The 19601-nt window shown below is 42.2% G+C and overlaps 1 protein-coding gene across 3 annotated transcripts in view; it reads right to left on the bottom strand.

Moving 5' to 3' along the window:
- Nucleotides 1–19601, bottom strand: part of vipr1b (vasoactive intestinal peptide receptor 1b) — a 50450-nt gene that overhangs the window by 17863 nt on the left and 12986 nt on the right. For all 3 annotated transcript variants that reach the window (XM_044175776.1, XM_044175775.1, XM_044175777.1), the window contains 2 exons: nt 5734–5834; nt 1067–1164 (listed from right to left, as the gene is read on the bottom strand). In XM_044175776.1, the coding sequence (XP_044031711.1) occupies nt 1067–1164; nt 5734–5834 (199 nt within the window). The remainder of the gene's footprint in view (nt 1–1066; nt 1165–5733; nt 5835–19601) is intronic.

Here is a 19601-nt window from a genome sequence, read left to right as displayed (position 1 = left end):
AAGGAAGGAAGGAAGAAAATACTTGTTGCATCACATTACTTGAATATGAATTCAAGGAGATGAAGTGAGCACATGTAACAAGAAGAATGATTTCATAGCTAGTGTGCTTATGTGGGGATTTTTGCAGCAGAGCAAATAGCTTATTTACAGTCTTTTCTTACAAAAGAATAAATGTGTGCACGGGTGTTAAAAGTTCAAGCTCATACAACTGAGGTAGAGAAATGACGTATAATAAAGAGAATTAGCTTTTTTGGAAGAAGTCTACAGTATTGTGTGAGTCATGCACATATACTGTATATTGTCTATTCATTGTCCTTTAGTGTAAAACATTTGTAATCTAAAGCTGTGATCTCTGTCATTCTTGACATCAAAACTGTAATTGTCTTTGAGGAGCTTACAATCAATCCTTGACTTGTCAAATAGGAAACACATCAACCTCTTTAATCCCACCATACTTTAGATGTATAATCTCCAAACCGCTGCAGATCCAAAGATTGAACCACCGAAATGGATGAAAGGATCAAGTTTGAATGACAACTGGTTACATTCCAAAAGTATTTGTATCTTTCTTCTTGCCTTTCATAGTTTAACATAAGCCTTCCATTTCTGCCCGGGGTGTGGAGCTGCACTGATTAGAGGTTATCAAATCCCAGTTCAAAGTGTTTGATGTGTGACACTGAACGTATAACTGTTGTGTTGTCCGTATCATATCACCCAGCAGGAATAATGCCACTGTCAGTGTGCTTTATGATAAATTGCTCATAATAATGCTCTACACAAGGGTCCTGCAGCGTTCACTGATTTGTTCTTTATTCTATCCTTTCATCCTTTTTCTAAACAACCAACCACATGAGGCCAGGAAACAGGTTTACCTACCAGGAATTATCAGAAATGTCAATAGCGCAAATTCAGGAGTAAAAACATAGATTTATTTGGTCTTTTTCAAACTTTCTCTACATAAGTTGAGAATGGTGATGGTTTTGGATGAAGAAAACAGCTGAGCTCTGTTAGAAACATTCAAATGAACAATCATGTGGTGAGTGTGTGTTACTGTATTTCTATGTACCTGAAGATGCAGAGGATCACAATAGCTGTGGTAAGAGATATGAGGGACACACTGTGGCCAATGGTGTAGCCAATCTTCACTTGCCAGAAAAACTTGCCCTGAAGAAAAAACAACATCAATACAAGTCACAGTGAAGGAAACTGACACGAAATATTGTTGAGTTTGTATTTACACACTGTGAAATGTATAAAGTTTATTTGCATAAGACTTTCACTCTGATCCCTCAGTGCATAAACTGATGAGAAGCTGCAAAGTATATAACAGATGTAATATACATTTAAAGGTAACGTTAAAATGTCTAAAAACTACTAGACCTATGTTATATATTTTGTTGAGTTGTGTACTTACATTATCCCAAATGTTTCCAACAATTTTCAAACCTAGATAAATCCGTAATTTTAAACAAGGTAACGGTGCGTTACATTTGGTTGCCTGTCAATGGCACATTTTCCGATACACTTTTTAGATCTTGGTCCTTTTTAACTATATATTTTAACTAGATTAAGAATTTTAGTCATCGGAGATCTGGCAATCAGAGAAACAAGCTGAGCAAACACTGATTTTTAATGTGAAACTGCTTTATTCTGTGTTTTTACCGGTTTTATTCACCTGGTTTGTTTGTTTTGGAGAGGAGGAGACCTCTGCGGATGATTTGGCTCACAGTAAAAACCTACTGAAACGATGAACACCAAAGGAATCCTAACCGGGAGAAGCTGACTGCAGTGAAGGCAATGGTGGTGAAGGCAACAACTCCCATGATCCCACGGTACTTCACAACATCATCAAACTACGTCTTTTGTTAATGTTTTGATGTGAGAGACCCCTAGTGGCAGAAATTACATACTTTGTGTTTAACTATTTGAAATAAAATTATTTGCTTCTATTATTAGTTTTAAGAAGTCCTGTACTGTTATCTAAAGCGGTGGTTCCCAACTTGAGGGTCAGTACATATATTCAAGTACTGTACTTACCTACAATTTTAAGGTATCTGTACTTTACACGACTGTTTCCATGCTATACTACTTAATACTTGTACTTCACTACATTTCAGAGGCACACTTTTTACCCCACTACATTTATTTGACAGCTATAAATACTACTGTAGATACTTTGCATATAAGGATTCTACATTAAAAAAACACACGATGGGGTTGTAAAATAAAATTCATTTTTACATATTAAACTACCAAATGGAATTTTCTCAGTAAAATGCTACTTACACATTGATGCATCAGTATTAACAATCTATTAATGTAATATACTGTATACAGCAATGATAAGTCAGAGGGGAGATTGCTCTGCAGAATGAGTACTTTCACTTTAAGTACATTTTACTGATAATACTTTTACTACTGACCCTACCAAGGATAACGAGATTAATCTAAGTGGTCGTGACATGATTATGTAACAGGGTAGCAAACAAGAAAAAAAAAAACAATAAAACATGACAAAACTACACCTTATACTGAAGATCATGTGATGTTATCAAAAGCTTCAGAACAGCCACTGAGTGGACCTTGAGGAGAGGTTGTTTTGTCAACTGCTATTTGGCGAGGTCAAGAACTAACTTTGAACCTCAGCTTTTCTTAAGGGCTCAGAAAAGAATGAAACTGAGCACGTGCAGATGAAAACTATGAGATATGATCGAATGCTCCAGAACAACTACTAGAGCTTTCGATTGAAGCGGACGTTGAGGCAAGACACACAAAATTATGATTATTTTTCAGACTTTTCTCTAATCTTTTTTCTTACAGTGTAAAACTGTATTTTAATGGCCTCTAAAAATGATTCAAAAGAAACAATGTACTGCTCCCAACTCACAAACATGCACCCTGTGACGAGGGGTCACAAGTGAACACGGTCTTATATTAAAGTAGGAATCACAAGCAAAAAAGGCTCGAGAACAACATCAGAGCTAAGGACAGCACCTCTTCTTTCTTAATCTCTATGAATTGTAATTAATGTACCACAATCTTGTGTCTTTCCCCTAATAAGAACCAATACAACTGGATCTACTGCTGTACTCCAAGCTAACGGTTGCTGTCGTCTAATATACTATAATAGCATACTGGATTTTACTGGATTTTACTGGCTTCAGCACATGAAGCCTTTCAGAGTAGCTTCACAATGTTGCTGCCATGGCACTGTTTGTTTTGTGCTTGATGAAGATGAGATTAAGAGCTCTGCATCCTGTGGCACAAGGTGGTATCAAGTATGCACAAAAAGACGGACATCGAATTCCTTTTAGAGTACTTCACCAGCTGGGTCCCTCCTGACTTCCTATGTGGCATACTAATGAGGCCGCCTCTGTGACTCAAAGAGCAGAGCGTCCACTAAGAAAGCTTTTACCACCCTGCAGAACACATCCACCCTTCACCCTGCTCTTGCTTCATCAACACAGACAAGATTAGCTATCTAAGACCAACATATGATGTATTTATTCTCTTCCTTACCCTGAAGGCAACATGAATAACCTCTAATGACTCATAATGCCTGATAATAGAGGCAGGAGTTACTAACTGACCCAGTCTTGTCAATGAAATCAAGTGTTTTGTGCTTCAAAGACATGTGCCTACTTCAGCAAACAATGAAGGATGTTGACTTACTGGTATATTCACTTTCAAATAGTCAGAATACTTTCAATAGGAAATCTTTGGGAAATCTATATATAAGAGCTTAGAGGAATAGTTAAACATTTTTGAAATTTGCTTATTGGCTTTCTTGCTGAGAGTTCAATGCCATTCTCTTGTCTATGGGTTTAAGTGGCTATAATCAATATTTTTTATAATAACACTGGAGTAAAATATGTGCAATGTGAAATGAGTCGCTCGCAGTACCAACCAACCGATAATTATCACCAGATTCTGCAGTTCTCCACAGTCTTTCAGCCCAGACAGACAAAACTTAGCGACTAACTGGTGAACATGGTGGAGCATTTACTGTAGCAGTTAAAGAGCCTGATATTTCCAATGAGGAGTTGGTGTGGAGCAGAGGTTTTCAAACTGTGTTTGCATCAAAATTCATACTCCTTCTCTAAGTCATAACTCAGTAAAATCTGAACACACAAACATGCTACACATATTTTTAGAGTCAATGTAACTTCCACTTTCTGAGGATATCATTATCACAAATATATCCAAATCATATCAAGACGCTCCTTATAACTCCAGAACTAGCCTGAGTATCATCAGGTGTACATCCATGTGTGCACTGCAAACAGGAACTGCTAATAGCTAATATGGCATACTTTTAATGGTGCCAATTTGCCTAAATGTAATGACACATAGGCTAAAAAAAAATGTTGTAGCCCACAGCTAGCTAACTGTCTCCATGGCAACATTATACTTCCTGTTTTAATCCCCCAAAGTATTATGGGAACTTGGAGCATGATTATCCCCTAAATCAAAGTAAGACAAAGAATAATAATAGGTGTGACAAAATCCATTAACTTTCTACGTGTTGCACTATCAATATATTTTTTTTTTACATTAGAGTAGACATTGGTTCTTAGGGGGGCAGTTGTGTCAGTTTTTTCTGTGGGGGGGCTAACAGTGTCAGACTTTAAAAACCCCTGGTGCAAACCAGAGCTAAAAGGAGAGTGAATATTGGACTTACATCCACAGGGTGGGCCAGAAACACGACTCCAAATGAATGCTAATGTTGCTCTGTATCTGCCGGATGTGTAAATAGATAACTGCTTGCTCACAAGTTCACAACTTAAAAATTAAATTATCAACTTAAAAGGTGATAAAGGTGATGTCTCCAAAGTTAAAAAAAAAAAACTCTTAAACTCACTAATTAACATGTCGTTAATCATTTGAGTAATTAATTTGATTAACACAAACAGAATGTAAAAATGAAAATGTGTCTGCACAGATGTTTCACTTCAAAACTCCCACTAAAACTGCAAATTTCCATTTTCCATTTCTGTCTCTGTACAGATTAAATAATCTAAGAAACAATGTGTTAATTTGTGATCTTTAGAGTTGCTGGTAAACATACTTTTGAGCTTTGGACAAAGCCAGGCTAGCTGTTTTCCCCCTGCTTCCAGTCTTTGTGCTAAGCTAGGCTAAGCTAATCACCAGCTAGCTCCAGCTCCATACTTAACGCACACACATAAGAGTGGTATCGATCTTCTCATCTAACTCTCAGCAATATAGATAATTTTCTACAATAAATTCCTTTAATAAAACTCAGCAGGAGCAAAGCAAATTTCTTGAGTTTCCCTCATTTGATTTCTTCCTGGTATTTCTGATGATGTTTTATTCCACCAAAAGTATAACAATAATTTAAATTACAGTACTTTTCAAAGCCCTAACATGGACATACATGCAGTTTTAGTGTGTTATGCTGTACATTAATTTGTGTTACTTGGAAATAACCACGTAACTTGAGGCAATTAAGAAAAACACACAAAAACAGATTGAATGAAGGCATAGAACAAATATGAGTCAAACACTGGAGTTGTGAAAGCAACAATCAATGCAGCTATTTTCCTCATAGGTCCGATAGCACCCACCCACAGGGAAAAGAAAAGATGTTCTAATTGAATTCTTCCTGCCCACTGGCTCTCAAGATGGTTTAGCACTGTGCTGCTGAGTTCATTCACAATGTGACCATTGGGTATCTGTTCTGCTGCCTCTTATAGAATGCGGTGGTTTACTCACATCATCACTAGTGCTGTTAAGATTGTATCCACAGTTTACGGCGATGTCAAAAGGATGCATCTCAGTCCAGCCGTCTGCTGTGCAGGTTTTGGAGAGGTTACCTGGAGAAGGAGAAGACATAAAGAGGTCAAAGCCACCCAAGCAGTTGATTTCTTTTATCTGGTCACCAGGTTACTTTAAAATTGGTACTGCTGTGAGACATACAGTGATATTGTCAGTGACCTCATATGCTGGCTTGTTTGGTCACTGCACAAAACTAGAAAACCTCAAACTCCACAAACTGCTGTATGACTCTCTCCCACTAATGTGAGCCATTATTGCCTCGTGCATTATCTGTGCCTGCAGAAAGGCTCTTGGCTCTTGGGGACATTCTGATCCCAAGGAATCGTGTGCATGTCATATGGGGATATATTAACATGCCCAGGTCATGATGTTTTAAATTTCATGACTCTAGTAAATTAGTGTTGTGTAAACCTGGTTAAAACAACACTGTTTCGTACAGTAGAAATTACGTTTACATAGTACTAATTTGTTTTCCCAATTAGATTGTGATGAGAAGCGTATGTAGTAGTATAAGTAGTGAAGAGTGAATGAAGCACTTCAGAGGCAGTCAGGGTGGATGGTGGCCATACAAAGTGCAGGACTTTGACACCAGAGACCGGGGGTTTGCATCCTGATCCTTGTCTGTGGTTAAGTTTAGGCAACAAAAGCACTTTGGTTAAGGTTAGCAATCGTGGTTTTAGAGTGTGCTCATGCTTTAAGCCATGGCAGCCTTTTTCTGTATAAAACCAAGACCACGGTCTTTCCCTAATCTTAACCCAGTGCCATTAGTGCCTAAACATAACCATAAAAAAGTTTAATCATAGTGAGGTCACTATGCGAGCAGACATTGGATTGCAACATCAGATATTTTGGTGGAATATAATTGTAAAATGTTGTCAGTGAACATTTTACATTTTGCTACTTGCCAGATTATGTTAATTAACATAAATTCCTATTTATGTTGATAAAAAAGCATTTTTTTTATTTTGCTTCTTTTGTGGATTGCTTACATGAGCCTCTGTAGTCAAGGCATCTCTACATGACACTATTAGATATGTTTAACCAAAGAATTGGTCATAAAAAATTCTAGAAAGATATTATTGCTAAAGCATTACTGTAAGAACATCCAGGTTATCATTTCTTTCCCCTGCATTAGAAATAACTCTATTTCTCTGCCAAAGACATACTTTTTGTACTTAATTGCAGGCTCTGTGAGAGGAGCACCAGAAAGTGTCTGTTATTTGGTTTATTCATGGGATTGACAATGTAACCAACAGCCAAGTCGCTCTGTGCGTTTAAACATAGCCAATTACAATCATCAATGTGGAGGAAAGCATGTGAAGCAGGAGGCTGGTATCTAGAAATGCTGCTCAGGCAGGGAAAGGTCATGTCATTGAAATGTCACGTTTTCTAGCATCGCTGTTGTGGCTGTAGTTGAGCACCATGCTGGGATGAATTCCCTCTGATTTTCTCTATTATTTTATCCTCAATCCATTCCTCCATTAACCAACCACACTTTCATGGCTGTGTAAGTTTGCTCCACACACATACAACCAGCATCAGTCTCATTAAACCAACATTCCTCTCCTGTCACCAAAGAATTTTTGGAAGTTGTACTCGAAGAAGGCATGGGCTAAATCCTCCTGAAGATCCTGAGTGAAAACATTGACTAAAGTAGATGTGAAGTCATTTTTCAGGCCCATGGACTCATTTGTAGTCTGGGTGTTAAGCTCCCAGTCTTTTCAACAGATTTATTGCTGCATTGCAGAATGACAAAAAGGGGAAGGACAGAAAAGCACCTGAAAGCAGAGCGACTTCAGCTGGACTCAAAGTCATTTCACAGATAGAATATTGGAACTGCTTTAGTTTTGCACATGTGCACACTGTAAAAGCTCTTCCTTCACAAGGTGTTCCTTTTCACCATGCAGTGCACTGTCCTGCCAGCCATTTTCTTCACCCTTTACAGCTCTGTAAGATTAGAGTGTTGGGATATCTTGATCTTTTCCTGAGCAGTAATGCTAAAAGGATAAAACTAGACTAAGAGTCTACAGCCATAGTGGCTCTGTGAGGCTGTACTCAGGCACAGCAGAGCTTTGAGCTAAATGCTAATGCCAGCATGCTCACAACGACAATGCTAACATGCTGCTGTTTAGCAGGTATATTGTTTCCCATGTTCAGTATAAGAGTGTTAGCATGCTAATATTTGATAATTAGCACTAAACACAAAGTACAGCTGAGGCTGATGGGAATTAGTTTTGCAGGAATTTGCTCATAAAGCAAAGTATTGAACAAGTTTGACCTGATGATGGCACTAGAGCAGAAGTTAATGGATCACAATAGTGATTGCAATTCATCCTGTGGGTGACATGAATAACTACCAAATTTCATGAAAATAGTTGTGGAGACATTTCACCATCCAACACAAGCTCCTCCTCAACCCCGTCCTTTTGCGGACTTTGTCGCTTTAAATTTCCATGATGGTGTGGTGCAAGCCAAATGTTTGGAAATGTTGGTGTGCCTACCTGCTCTGCCATAATATGAAATTTTATGTACAGATGTACAGTACGTGCAGGGTGTCTGTCTCAGGAAATGGCATTATTCTGGACTTGGCTAACCCTGAGTTGAGCTCGGTCAGGTTTTCATGCAGACTGTGGAACCACTGGCGCTCCAGTTTGTATGTGGGTGCAGTTTGCTGATTTCTGTCTGTTATGAAGCTGCATATGTGTTGTTATGTATTTACTGTTTTTTTTGTCTATTGTCTGTTTCATTTAGTGCACTATGGACCTTTTTTGTGTCTTTAATAAAGTTATTAAACAGAAGTATAAAGATTTAAGAAGTATGTAGGAGATATGTTGAATTGCTTTTAGGCTTCTTCCAACATAAATGTTGAGTAACAAAGACCTGCAGACTGATACTATGATTAGAGATGTAAAGTGTATAATTGCTTAGACGAGCAGCCGTAGTCAGCTCTTACAATGAAAGATTCATTGCAGTGATGTCTGCTTAGCTGAGTAGTCCAAGACTAAATGGGACTGGCAAAAAAATAAAAAATAAAAAAATAGAGTCACTTTGGTTGTAAAATGGCACAGAAATAATTGATTATTCTTATGCTGAGAGCATTTAAAAAAAAATAAAAATAAATTGTTTCTCAAATTCCATGTACATTTTAAGTATTGGATTAGCCCTTTAAAATCAGTAGTGAAACATGTTAAACACATTTGTACTTTAAGCCTGGAATAAATACATTTATACCATTTCAGTTAAACCTCAAAGAGTTTTGAAGAAAATATTTATTATAAAATAATACATTTATGATTGTAAAAAGAGTTGACGAGAGGCAAGGTCACAGCAAGTAAACAAAAACTTGAGCATCCACCTTGGGAGACAATTTCAAAATACGTCACAGCTCGACTGATTGGTGTGTATCCAACCCGCTGCCATTTTTCTCACTTAGTTCCACCGTGTGCATTACGCTTAAGTGTCAAGCCAGGAAACAAGGAGAGGACCCATACATAGACAGCGCAGGTCCAGTTCAAACAGTTTTTAATGAAAAGAACAAGGCTTACTCAGGTTACTGGCCAATAATGGTCACAACCAGGTAAGCAGTCAAAAAAAGGCAAACAAGTCCAACAGGGAGTTGGCAAAAACCAAAATTCCATAAACTAGGCCCACAAGAAACAGCGCAAAAACCCAAAACACAGAAGACTAGGGTCAGGAAGCTTAACACAAGTACAACGACAATCCGACACAGAACAAAGGAAGAACATAGACTAAATACACTCAGGTAGGGGAGACAACGAGACACAGGTGGAACCAATTGACACAGGTGAAAACAATGAAAGCAATCAAATACAGGAAGCAAAACTACCAGACACAAGAGGGTGGGAGAAAATAAAACAGGAAATAGCAGGAAAAAAAAAAACAGACTGTGTGTGTGTGTGTGAGAGAGAGTGTGTGTGAGTGTGAGTGTGAGTGTGAGTTTTATCAGTGGGTGGATGGCTGGCTGACTCAGTGGTGTGGAACAAGCCGAGCAGCAGTGGCTGTGATGATCTTAATTGACAGGACAGCAGGCCAATCCCTGATCCCACAGGACAGAAGCATTCAGTAAACTGGTTACATGGCTACTTAATACAACCATGCTGCTGTGGCATGTTAAAAAAGCGAGGGTGTGGAAGTGTTTTAGCATTGGCTTTGTACCTGAGACAGCACAACACTCACTGTTGGGCTGAAAGATGATTTTAACTGGTTAAATCATGGCTATGTTTTACTGCACCTTTGATTGTTTTGTGTCTACACTGAATGTGTAAACTTCCTTTTAGAAAACACAGGTGAATCAAGGTAAAAGCTATTACTCCTTATTGATTTTCCTCATGATCCCAAGCAATCACAATGGAGGAGCTGTAGATAGAAAAGTCATTCATGTGAAGATGTGGGTTGTGCAAAAAGAGCTGCAACTCAATATCAGGAAAAGGTCATGGATATTTTGTACTTTCAGTGTCTATGAAAGTGAAGAAGAGTAGAAGATTTTCATTCCAAAATTTAATTTGCCTCTGTTTGAAGTCCAGTCGTCTTTTTGTCAGACTAGGTGGTGTAGGCGTCTACACCACCTAGTCTGATAAAAAGACGACTGGTTTTAAAAGCCCCTCCTTGAACCGCCACCTTAACGTGGTGGAGGGGTTTGAGTACCCGAATGACCCTGGGAGCTATGTTGTCTGGGGCTTTATGCCCCTGGTAGGGTCTCCCATGGCAAACAGGTCCAGGGTGACGGGTCAGACCAAGAGCGGTTCAGAAGACCCTTATGGATTATCTAAAACCAAGGCCAGTTACGTCGCCCGGATTGGCGCTACCGGGGCCCCACCCTGGAGCCAGGCCTGGGGTGGGTGCCCGACGGCGAGCGCCTGGTGGCCGGGCCTTTCCCCACGCACCCGGCCGGGCACAGCCCGAAGGAACGACGTGGGGCCGTCCTCCCGTGGACCCACCACCCGCAGGAGGATCCGTAGGGGGCCGGTGCAGAGAGATCTGGGCGGCAGTCGAAGGCAGGGGCTTCGGCGACCAGATCTCGGACACAGAAACTGGCTCTAGGGACATGGAATGTCACTTCGCTGGGGAAGGAGCCTGAGCTTGTGCGGGAGGTTGAGCGTTACCGGCTAGATATAGTCGGCCTCGCCTCCACGCACAGCCTGGGCTCTGGAACCCGTCTCCTCGAGAGGGGCTGGACGCTCCATTTCTCTGGCGTTGCCGGGCGGGGAGAGGCGGCGGGCTGGTGTGGGCCTGCTCATAGCCCCACAGCTCAGCCGTCACGTGTTGGAGTTTACCCCAGTGAACGAGAGGGTCGCGTCCCTCCGCCTACGGGTGGGGACAGGTCTCTCACTGTTGTGGCGGCCTCACGGGCCGAACAGCAGTGCAGAGTACCAGGCCTTCTTGGAGTCCCTGGGAGGGTACTAGACAGTGCACCACCCGGGGACTCCGTTGTTCTACTGGGGACTTCAACGCCCACGTGGGCAACGACAGTGACACCTGGAGAGGGGTAATCGGAAGGAACGGCCCCTGATCTGAACCCGAGCGGTGTTCAGTTGTTGGACTTCTGTGCTAGTTACAGTTTGTCCATAACTAACACCATGTTCAAGCACAAGGGTGTCCATCAGTGCACGTGGCACCAGGACACCCTAGGCGGGAGGTCGATGATCGACTTTGTTGTCGTATCATCTGACCTCCGCCGGCGTGTCTTGGACACTCGGGTGAAGAGAGGGGCGGAGCTGTCAACCGATCACCACCTGGTGGTGAGTTGGATCCGCTGGCGGGGAGGAAGCCGGACAGACTTGGCAGGCCCAAGCGTATCGTGAGGGTCTGCTGGGAACGTCTGGCGGAGCCCTCTGTCAGCAGGGTCTACAACTCACACCTCCGGGAGAGCTTCTCCCAGATCCCGGGAGGTTGGGGACATTGAGTCCGAGTGGACCATGTTTTCCACCTCCATTGTCGATCTGGCGGCTCGTAGCTGTGGTCGCAAGGTTTCTGGTGCCTGTCGCGGCGGCAATCCCGAACCCGGTGGTGGGCGCCGGAAGTAAGGGATGCCGTCAGGCTGAAGAAGGAGTCCTATCGGGCCTTGTTGGCTCGTGGGACTCCCGAGGCAGCTGACGGGTACCGGCAGGCTAAGCGCGTGCTGCAGCCCGTGCGGTCGCAGAGGCAAAAACTCAGGACTGGGAGAGGTTCGAGAGGCCATGGAGGAGGACTATCGGTCGGCCTCAAAGAAATTCTGGCAAACCGTCCGACGGCTCAGGAGGGGGAAGCAGTGCTTCACCAACACCTTGTGCAGTGCGGGTGGAGAGCTGTTGACCTCGACTGGGGATGTTGTCGGACGGTGGAAGGAATACTTTGAGGATCTCCTCAATCCCGCTGTCACGTCTTCCGAAGAGGAAGCGGAGGCTGGGGACCGGAGGCGGACTCATCCATTACCCTGGCCGAAGTCACTGAGGTTGTTGGCAAGCTCCTTGGTGGCAAGGCTTCGGGGTGGATGAGATCCGTCCTGAGTATCTTAAGTCTCTGGATGTTGTGGGACTGTCTTGGCTGACACGTCTCTGCAACATCGCGTGGCGGTCTGGGACAGTGCCTCTGGACTGGCAGACCGGGGTGGTGGTCCTCTGTATAAGAAGGGGACCGGAGGGTGTGTTCCAATCACAGAGGATCACACTTCTCAGCCTCCCGGTAAGGTCTATTCCAGGGTACTGGAGAGGAGAATTAGTCCGATAGTCGAACCTCGGATTCAGGAGGAGCAGAGTGGTTTTCGTCCCGGTCGTGGAACACTGGACCAGCTCTATACTCTCCATCGGGTGCTCGAGGGTTCATGGGAGTTTGCCCAACCAGTCCACATGTGCTTTGTGGATCTGGAGAAGGCATTCGACCGTGTGCCCCGGGCGCTTTGTGGGGAGTGCTCTGGGAGTATGGGGTCCGGGGCCCTTTGCTAAGGGCTGTCCGGTCCCTGTATAACCGAGCAGGAGCTGTGTTCGCATTGCCGGCAGTAAGTCAGACCTGTTCCCGGTGCATGTTGGACTCCGCCAGGGCTGCCCTTTGTCACCGGTTCTGTTCATAATTTATATGGACAGAATTTCTAGGCGCAGTCAGGGGCGGGAGGGTGTCCGGTTTGGGAACCACAGGATCTCATCTCTGCTGTTTGCAGATGATGTTGTTCTGATGGCTTCTTCAAACCGGGACCTGCAGCATGCACTGGGACGGTTTGCAGCCGAGTGCGAAGCAGCTGGGATGAGAATCAGCTCTTCCAAATCTGAGGCCATGGTTCTTGACCGGAAAAAGGTGGTTTGCTCTCTTCGCGTGGGTGGGGAGTCCTTGCCTCAAGTGGAGGAGTTTAAGTATCTCGGGGTCTTGTTCACGAGTGAGGGACGGATGGAGCGTGAGATTGACAGGCGGATCGGTGCAGCGTCTGCAGTGATGCGGGCGCTGTATCGGACCGTTGTGGTAAAGAAGGAGCTGAGTCGAAAGACAAAGCTCTCGATTTACCGGTCAATCTACGCTCCTGCCCTCACCTATGGTCATGAGCTTTGGGTAGTGACCGAAAGGACAAGATCGCGGATACAAGCGGCCGAAATGGGCTTCCTCCGTCGAGTGGCTGGGCGCTCCCTTAGAGATAGGGTGAGGAGCTCAGTCACACGGGGGGAGCTCGGAGTAGAGCCGCTGCTCCTCCACGTCGAGAGGAGCCAGCTGAGGTGGCTAGGGCATCTGATCCGGATGCCTCCTGGGCGCCTCCCTCGGGAGGTGTTCTGGGCATGTCCCACCGGGGGCGGCCCGGGGAAGACCCAGGACACGCTGGAGGGACTATGTCTCTCGGCTGGCCTGGGAACGCCTCGGGATCCCCCCGGAGGAGCTGGAGGAAGTGTCTGGGGCGAAGGAAGTCTGGGAGTCCCTGCTTAGACTGCTGCCCCCGCGACCCGGCCCCGGATAAGCGGAAGAAGATGGATGGATGGATGGATGGATGGATGGATGGATGGATGGATGGTTTTAAAAGTTTAAAAGTTTAAAAGTTGTGTAACTATAAAAGTTGGATTCTCCTGTGACAGCTTTGAAAATCCCGGCCATCTGGACCAAGCCTTCAGAACCTTCACCAGATTATATTTTTCAGAAGTAAGATATTACCTAAAACTCCCTGTGTGGTGACAATATGGCGTGTACGTTAAAGAGGAACAGGTCTGGACATTGAATTACATCAAATCAAAAACTTACTGAAAGTAGAGCTGAAATTTAAGGAAATGCATATGATTAATGTTTGTGTGAGGACACAATTTTGTGCCTAATTCATTTTGTCAACTCCGCCAAGCTGATTTAGTGTCGCATAAAAGATTAATACAACAGCGTTATATGCTTAAACCACAATTGGTTATGTGAAAGGCAGGTAAATTCAGTAAAGATCTGCTTGTAATTTTAAATGTTTTGAATAATTTGGCAAGAAAATTATGGATAATGTCCAGGATCCGGTGAAAACGTATATTTGCTTAGATTCTACTGACCAGTGTCCATTGGTAATCAGAAGTTGCACTATAAATGCAAATTTAAACATGTTGCTTTACTGTCAGAACCCAAAATCACACCAAACATGCAAAATAAACAAACTGTCATGAGTTGTTCCACTTTCCAGACACAATTTTAGTTTATGATATGCAACAAACTAAGCATTTGTCATCTGTCATTCAGTTCTGCCTCTGTGGGAAACACAGGTCTCAAGACTATGAATACTAATTTGTGTATTCATTCTCGGGGCAAAAGGAGTCAGACTACAAATTACTTCAATAACAGAAAACACTGTTTGCTTCTATGTCCAGCACAATGTTTTGGAGCTCTCATGGCTCCCAGTTACATGAAAATATGTCTCCACCTCACAAAGAACTTGTTCTTATTAAAGCCCAAATTGCTTATTATACTGAGATATACCAACAATGAATATTAGAATGGTAAATGAGAATGTGTCTCTGATCTGCTCTACAAATTACCTTACTGATACTGATATATGTCTAATGCAAACCACTATTACAGTTCAGTCTACTGCAAACTCAAACCTTGATAATCAGGGTGAAATTGAGCATGCAACAAGAAATAATACAAAATATTTAAGAGAGAAATGGAAAATTGTTAAGTGCTGCTCATTAGAAACTCAAAAAGACATTTATTGAGGCCATTTTTAACATATTCTAAGAGATATTCAACAATTATTCTGCTCTTAAAAAATGTCTGTGGTTTATTTTCACCTGACAAGTCCATTCAAAGCTAGCTTACTAGATTTTTCATATTTTTGACATCAGCTTTAAATTCAACCTCTATGCTGCCATCAATACATGTGGGGTTTAAAGTGCATCCTCCAACTTTGAAGTGTCACATTTCGCTGTGTCTCTAATTTGCTGTTTGACTCTCCAAGGTGCTAATGCCTGCATGAGTGCAGGAACACTCCCAGACGGGGAAAAAAGTTCACACGTTAGCATGGACAAATGACTCAGTGGAGATAGACCATATTTCAAATTTTACTGGCTTTTCAAGAGGTGATGGATTGGCTTTTTTCACACCCACAGAATATGCAAGGGTATGTAGCAGCAGCATTTCAGGTTTTGGTTTTAAACAGACTTTATGAAAAACTTTGGAAACTTTGTGACAAATGATCAGAGTATGAAAAGTCATCGAAACAGCGGCAGTAATTAGAGACTAAATTACAAGTTCATCTAGATTTACACCTAATCATCATTGAAAAGAAATGTAAAGGAAACATAAAACAAACTTATTGTTGCAGAGAGTTAGATGAGAAAATCAATTCCACTCTCACTGTCTGTTAAATATGAAACCTGTTAGCTTAGCTTAGCTTAGCATAAGGACTGGAAACAAAGGGAAACAGCTAGCCTGGCTCTGTTCAAAGGTAACCAAATCTGCCTACAAGCACCTCTAAAGCCACAGGTATAACCACAACTTGTTGTTTTTTCACTTCGGTTTTCGTACGGATAAAACAAACAAAATGTAACGTGTTAATTAGTGAGATTTAGAGGTGCTGGTAGGAAGATTTTGTTACCTTTGGACAAAGATAGGCTAGCTGTTTCCCCCTGTTTCAGGCTTTGTGCTATAGCCTCATATTTAACAGATAGACGTAACACTGGTATCGATCTTCTCATCTAACAAGAAAGTGAATAAGCATTATTTCCCAAAAATGTCAAACTGTTACTTTTAGAGTTTGACAGGGAGGCAGGCTAAATCAGAGTTTAAACTGACCAAATAAAAAGGTGATTACAGCAAATTTATGGTATGTATGTATGTGTTTATAGTATGTATTCATCGTTTTCACTGTAAGATCAAAGTGAAACTAGGAGAAAAATCGAAATAGTAATGACCAAGATTCAGGGAAAAACAATAACAGTTGCTCTTGTGAAGGAGCGACAAAGGTGGTAGGGAGCAATTGAGGATTAATGAACCATTTCATTGTATGTTGAGGTGGAAAAAAAATGCAGTCTTGAAATAAATGTGAGAACCAGCAGATGTTAACACATAGATGTACAGTAGAAAAGTCTGGACACAAAGAGGGGAATTATACATTTACATTGAAGAGCCTGAAACAAATGTGGGGCTTTCTGCAAATGTGCCCTTTTATCTGTGAAAAACTGCTGAAATCCATTTCGACTGCAAGACTACTGCCCAAGTTAGTATCATAGTCATCTTAGTTGTAGGGCCAATATGGTATGTACAGTATATATTTCACTGTGATCTATAAAATAGTGGTTACTTAACAGTAAAAGCCCCATGAGCCTCACATCTCTCAGTCAGGGGGCAAGAATGAGCATTGACTCACTGGGTCATAAACGCAGAGGCACAAGAGGAACAGGTAAAAAGATGGAGGAATATAGCTCAGAGGTGTTGAAAAGAAGGAATGGATATTCATCAGCAGAGATCTGGAAATGACTCTAAGAGGAGGAAAAAAAGGATCTGAATTCTGAAGGAGAGGTTTGGGTCAGGCAGCATCACAGAAAACATCCAAAATGGTGTTCATGCTGTTCTGCCCCACAGTATGCCCCTGCTGTGATGTGTGTTTAATTTAAATTAATATTTAATTCAAGTCAAGTTTACAGTAAAAAAAAAACCCAACAACTTTATATTCATGGCTGTGATGACCTCAGACTATAGATTCAGCCTCATTAAACTATGAAAACATAAAAAACGTAAAGTGATCAAAGTGCTGCACAAAGTCTCACTATAATGTGGAACATCAGAATAGTACTACCTGTCATATTGTACACTAGCAGTCTTTACAACCAAGGGAGTTCCCCAAGCTAACGCTCTCCCCCGTAGTAGTCCAACGATGTAATTAATCTTGGACTGATCAGAGGAGAATGTGACTGGACGCTGGCAGAAGACCAAGGAGCACTGCAGCAAAAAAACCCGGCAACCGGTCACTTCTCCGGAGAAGGGGTTCGGGTCCGATGCAAAGGAGTCCCAGAGTGGTGGAGATGACAGGCGCCGGCGTGGCTGGCAGTGGTGACGTCACCGGAGCCGGAGTCAAGAGCTGGGTGGTGAGTCTGGAAACGTGCTGGGTCAGTTGCGTGATCTGGGTAACCATGGCCTGATTGCTGTCTGTCAGAGCCCGGATAAGTTGTTCATGCTGACCTAGAAGAATCCTTTGGTTAGTTAGCGCTTGATGGTAGGGTGCTACTTCCGGGTTGTTGTCTGCTGGGTTCATGTTGGCCAGATCATCCTGTCGTATTGTACGATCTTAGAACACACTAGCAGTCTTTACAACCAATTCACACTTTATCAAAATGTCAGCAGGAATAGTGGGAAGGAGCGTAATTCTTCGGAGCGAAGCCTTCGGCATCATATTTGATAACTCCAGGGACGTAGCGATGGTTCTGGCATGGAGACTGAAGCAGCGGTCACCTGTCTGGCGGGAACCCACGGGGCCAGACCAGGAGACATACACACATCCAGAGATGAGTCTGGGACATACAAGACACACCAGGGTAGGAGAGAACAACAGAAAACAGAGCTGGGGAGGATAAGGTGGCTGACTACCACACTACCAACAGAAAACTTAAATAAATAACCAGACAGTTCAAAACTAAAGTTGAGACAAGATGGAGCGTAGCAGCCAAAAGGTTGTATAGAATAGAATATTACAACAATATAATTCAGGAGAGAATGAAGACCTTTACCTTTTGCTAAATCTGTGAACAACAATCAGGACTTGACCGTGGAAATTATTCCAACGATGATTGGAATGACTGACGTTGAAACAAACAATGACACCATTGAACTGTTTGTCAAACTTAAACATGGATTAATTTAATTTAATTTCATCAGTGTTTGACATAACACTTAAAGGAAAAGTTTGACATTTTGGGAAATATGCGTATTTGCTTTCTTGCAGAGAGTTAGATGAGAAGATCAAAACCACTCTTAAGACTATTCACTAAACATGAAGCTACAGCCGGCAGCTGGTTAGCTTATCTTAGTATAGAGACTGTAAACAGGGGGAAACAGCCAGCTGGCCCTGAAGAAGGTAACAAAATCCGCCTACGAGCACCTCTAAAGCTAATTAATTAATACATTGTATCTCGTTTGTTTAATCCATACAAAACCCAAAGTGTTTTATGGGGGAATATGTGCCGGACTATTTCTTGGTTGGGACCAGTAACATCCTGGAGTCTCCACTGGCTATAGCCTCATATTTATCATAAAGACACAGGATTGATATCAATCTTCTAATCTATCTCTTGGCAAGAAAGTGAGCTTTGGACTTTTTCTTTTAGTGGGCAGCTGCTCATCAACCAAACACGACACTTTTCCTCTCATCCTGCTAAATGAATGGCTGTACCATCAAACATCTGATGTCCTTAATACAGCCCTTGTTCAAGCTGTTTTGTTCCTAATCTTTTAGAGGCAGAGGAGTTGTGTATCTGCTTAACATGTGGAACAAGATCTTGCTGCTCAGGATGATTTGACCCTGTGGAAGCATATACAGAAGATAGAGAAGAGGATACAAATGAGGATGGGACCCCACTAGAGAGTCCAGCCAGGGAGGGATGAAAAAATCATGACCGATCTTGCTTAATGGTGCCTTTAAGTGGTGGCATCCATGTTGAGAGTCGGTTGTAACCAGTTTTAACATATGCTGCCATTTGTCAGATCCCAGGGAAGTTGGGGTTGCATTCAAATGCAACGTGAAAGAATGCATTCTCAAAAAGGAAACAAGGGAAGATCCTTTTTTGCTGGCATTCACCTGGCAACAGTGTTCTCATGACTCTAACCACTTCAATGCCAATCATATCACATACTCAACTTCCAGTTCCATTTGAAAGCAGCACAAGGCCGACAGTCTGACTCAGTTCACCAAGTCATTAGTCACTTTCAGCAGGACACTTTTCACAACAACAACAATTTTCCAAAACATGGTGTTGGGTCTGAGAAGGACAGCAGTTGGAAAATAACAGAAATAAGAATTTATTTAGATGTGGAGATGTGAATTTGCTGGAAATTGAGGGATCTTAATTCTACTTTTTTTTTTTAAAAAGGTTAAAGAGTGCCTTCACATGTGGTCATGTTTACCCAGTTCATAATTAATTTGAATGATGCACTAATGTGTTATTCAGTTAACAAGTGGTGACGATGGGTTTAAAAATGTTGGAGCCCATGGAAATTACTTTAAAAAGTTCTTAATGATTACTTGTATTGTCTGCCCCCTTCTCATCCCTAATATTCTATTGAAATGCAGATGAAAGAAATCATTCACCATTTATAAGAAGGAAACAAGGCAATGTCCATTTATCAGTAACCTAGCAACCGTGTTCTCACAA

This window comes from Siniperca chuatsi, linkage group LG19, assembly GCF_020085105.1.
Source record: "Siniperca chuatsi isolate FFG_IHB_CAS linkage group LG19, ASM2008510v1, whole genome shotgun sequence".
Lineage (NCBI taxonomy): Eukaryota > Metazoa > Chordata > Actinopteri > Centrarchiformes > Sinipercidae > Siniperca > Siniperca chuatsi.
This window is presented reverse-complemented; position numbering and strand designations above follow the sequence as displayed.